This window comes from Ipomoea triloba, chromosome 4 (assembly GCF_003576645.1).
Source record: "Ipomoea triloba cultivar NCNSP0323 chromosome 4, ASM357664v1".
In the NCBI taxonomy this organism is placed as follows: Eukaryota; Viridiplantae; Streptophyta; class Magnoliopsida; order Solanales; family Convolvulaceae; genus Ipomoea; species Ipomoea triloba.
Window position 1 is genome coordinate 15489162 of NC_044919.1, and position 4297 is coordinate 15493458.

At 35.7% G+C, this 4297-nt stretch overlaps 1 protein-coding gene across 1 annotated transcript; it reads right to left on the minus strand.

The window, feature by feature from the left end:
• Positions 1-1830: 1830 nt before the first annotated feature.
• LOC116017849 (uncharacterized protein At4g22758-like) lies at positions 1831-3745 on the minus strand. The gene is made up of 2 exons (XM_031258490.1): positions 3011-3745; positions 1831-2264 (listed from the first exon to the last, which is right to left on the minus strand). Exons 1-2 carry the CDS (start codon positions 3243-3245, stop codon positions 2083-2085), a joined length of 417 nt encoding a protein of 138 aa, XP_031114350.1. The 5' UTR covers positions 3246-3745; the 3' UTR covers positions 1831-2082.
• Between the last annotated feature and the right edge of the window lie 552 nt (positions 3746-4297).

A 4297-nucleotide genomic window follows, 5' to 3' on the forward strand; every position in this document is an offset into this window, starting at 1 on the left:
GGGGGGGGGGGGGGGGGGGAAGGGGGGGGGCTGACCTCCCATAGGCTCGTATTTTGGCGGGCTTTTTAACCCGCACCCGCCATATGGCGTGCTTTAGCGGGCCTCACCCCGCCGGCCCATTTCGACAGCTCTACGTAATTATAAATCTTAAATTATCCATATTTAGCCATAAGGGTAAATTAGTCCGTTCCAAAAATTCTTCATTGACAAACACATGGAGTGAGATTGACTTTTCTTTTCATTCTTAGCTTACTCGTTGCAAACAACATGACTAAGCTAGAAACTTACAACCCACTCATCACCTTCTACTCCAATTTCAATCGCACTACCTTCATTTGTGGATATCTAGCACCCCGGCTTCCACCACTGACCTTGTAAATGCACAACTTTTAATGTTGGAGATTGCACAATAGTACATTATATTGCACACCCCCAAGTGTCTCAAAACTAATCCACACCAGAAGCCTAAAATACACACCACCAACCATACAAATACACAACTACAGAGGTCACAATGCACAATAATATATTACATATCACTTCCAACAAATGCACAAAGGTTAACCCGCAATTGCATTACGTAAAACAACTACATCACACACCCCGGGCCAAGTGTCACAAAACTAATCCACACCAGATTGCCAAAATGCACACTATCAACCATGCAAAATGCACAACTACGGAGGCCATAATATATAACACTACATTACACGCCACCTGTGAAAATGCACATAGATCAATCACAAAAATAGATAATATTATACTTAAACGATAGACAATTAAAACAAATAGTGACAAACCTGAGACCATGGGTGGAGGAAAAAAACGCAAAAGAAAAAAACATAGAAAGCAAGATGGAAAAAGAACCAAGAAAGGAAACATAAAAACCCTAACAATTAAATTTCTAAAAAGATTGCAACAAATGCCAAAAATTAAACTCCCAGACATTCAAAACATGAAAAATTACCAAATCACTCCAAAAATAATTTAATAAGAAAACGTAACTACAAAACGAGAGATTAATTCCAACCACCAGATAGTTCAAGATTGACCGTCCAAATTTGTCCACAACTTTTACATGGGGACTAGTTTTCATATGAACATACATACATACATACATACATATATATATATATATATATATATATATATATATATATATATATATATATTGTGTGTGTGTATATACATATACATACATATATACATATGACTAAATGCGGATATTTTGATAAAAAATGACTAAAAGTGAAATGTCACCTATAAATCTAAAACTAAAAATGGAATTAACTCTTAAATTTTGGCAGGAGTTGACTTATAAATTTTAGCAAACAATTTTATATTTAAATATACATATACATGAAGAATTATCATGGCATCCCAATTACCATTCTAAATGGATGGTCATAAGTTTGAACCTCGATAGTAAGGCTTAGATTCTTTTGATTGAAAATGTTTAAAAAAGTATAGAAAAAATACAATGTAAAAAATTTATAAGCTTTTTAAAATATAAAAAGAAATAATAATAATAATAATAATAATAATAATAATAATAAAAAGAGAGTTGGAAGATGAATAAACCAAACTAATGTGTGTTTGGTAGGGTACCCTACCAAGGCTAACTATTAACTACCAATTGTCATCCCTTAAAAATAGTATTAATACTGCAAATTTAAAAAACAAAAAAAAACAAAAACAAAAAACAAAACAAAACAAAACAAAAAAAGTGATGCAACAAATATCAAAGAAGAGCAGCACACTTATGGGGTGGTAATACACAACAGCAGCAACAACTTGAATGAATTTGATTATATATATATATGAGGCATGTGGAATCAAAATGTAAAACATTTTATTACGGATGATGAACACTAACAAATGTTAGTGAACAATGTCAACATAGCAACAGAAGCATTTAACAAAGCAAAACAAACAGCACACCTGGACATCATCCTTATTGAATTCAATAAAAAGAAATTAAAGGCACACTTGAAGCAGCCTATGTATGTAAAACCTTCAAAGGCTTCTACACAGAATCATCATCACCACCACAATAATGTTGTGGTAAGTCTAGTGGGGTTCTCAATGTGACACGATCTTGCGACTGAGAGACCTATTGAACCAAGATTTCCAGCTGCCAGACCCCTTGCGAACATATGCTGCTGCCTCTCTTCCTCCATCAACTCTTCTCTCAGACTGCGGCTTCTTGCACAGCACAAAGTTACGAACCCCAAACGAACCAATATTGTCCCATGGACTCAGAGCTGCAAATTTCAACCATTTTTTAACAATTTAACCTATAATCCACACACCATATCTATTGCCTAATCACATCCCCATCCCACAATTAGTAAGACAACACACATATACATACATACATACAAAGTTATGAACCCCAAATGATCCAATCATCTCCCATGGACTCAGAGCTGCAAATTTCAACCCTTTTTAACCAATAATGCATACACCATATTTATTCCCTAATCACATCCCCATCCCACAGTTATTAAGACAACACACATAGACATACATACAAAGTTACGAACCCCAAATGATCCAATTATGTCACATGGACTCAGAGCTGTAAATTTCCAACCTTTATTTAACCAATAATGCACACACCATATATATTGCCTAATAATCACATCCCCATCCCACAATTAGTAAGACAACACACATACAATTTCTATACAAAAAAAAAACCCCTAGAGATAGGATCAATATACAGAAATATGATTAAAACAAGCATGATATATCTGTAGGGAATCTGACAAACTCAAATATCAATTAGGCATCAATGTTCCAGCAATTCACATATGAATAGAAATACAAGTAAAGGTGATCGCATAAGAAAACCCAGAATCCATTTGATCAAAACAAATTGCAAAATTCATGACAATCTGGGAATTCTTTCCTATTAATCAGTAAAATGCATAGAATTGCCCAACAAGCGTTCAATAAAGCAGATCAGAGACATAACCTAACAGGAGATCGCAGGGAAATGAAATACCTTCGGTCCCAGCATTGGGGGAATAGAGAACAAAGTTGTTTACATCCGACCCGAGAACCGGGAGGCGACCCTCCCGAGCGTAAGATTTCAAGGCGGTATCGATCACAGAAGCCACATGTTCTCCCTCACTAACAACGAACCGGATAGGGCCGGCGCTTCCGAGCACAGTAATGTTTAACAAAAGGCGGTTGCCGCCCTTCCCTACCTGACTCTTCTTCGGCTTGTAAAGCAACATTTTTACTCAATCAATCAATAAATCAAATCCTTATCGAATGAATATATGAGTAACTCAATTCCAATTCTTTCGAGAAACAAAAACAAAGAGTATTACGAATCGAAGAAACAACAATCCGGTTCGAAAGGAAAATAAGAAAACCAAAACGAAAAAAAACACAAAATCACAAGCGAGCAACAACAGTAAATCTAAGGGTCGACGCCTAGGCAGCGGTAGTACCAGCCTTCCTTGCAGGAGCCAAAAGAGAACGAAGAAGAAACGGAGACCCCCCTTCTTGGAGAAGAAGTCGAGGGGGAGATCATTAACAAATTACTCAGAATTTCCACCATTCACAAACAATCCCGAACCAAGAGATGAATGAAAATCAACAAAGAATTGAAAAAGAACCGCTTCAAATTGAAAGAACTAATAATAAGATCTCAGATCTTCGAGGAGGCTGGTGCTTTATATAATAATGATGAAGGAAGAAGAAATCTTGGAATGCTGGGAGCCTGAGAGGGAATGGCTAGGGTTCGCTATAAGGGCCTATTTGATGAGACAAAAGGAGACGACTTTGTGCCAACCCGACCCGGAGTTCGCGCTTCCTGATTGGCTTCTTCTTTGGCCTAGTATTTCGCCTAAACATTATTACTTCCTAATTATTAGTTCACATTAAAGGCCATCCATTGATTAGATTCTATTGTGTCAATTTTTTGTTCAAATTGTGTGATTAAAATCTGTTATGGTGTCTGCCTCATTTTACTCGTTAGATGTATAATACTTGAGGTAATTCCATCTTTTGTCCTAGATTTATAGGTGACAATTCACTTTTAGTCCTTTTTTATTATAACATTCTCATTTGGTTCTAGTATTATTGCGGCATGACCATTTTTAGTCCTTCATCAACAAAATCTTCAAAATATCGTCAAATACAAAGACATTTTAATCCTTTTTATACAAAGTATGTTGAACCGCTGTATTTTTTATGTTTATTTTTTAAAAAACATCCATAATTGAAGAGCGAAATGCCTTTGTATTTAACGATATTTTAACTATTTTGTTGGTAAAGAACA

Coding starts and splice junctions, on each gene's coding strand:
- LOC116017849 (XM_031258490.1), bottom strand. CDS start 3,245: ATGTTGCTTTACAAGCCGAAGAAGAGTCAGGTAGGGAAGGGCGGCAAC. Junction 2,265..3,010: donor CCCCAATGCTGGGACCGAAG/GTATTTCATTTC, acceptor TGAAATTTGCAG/CTCTGAGTCCATGGGACAAT.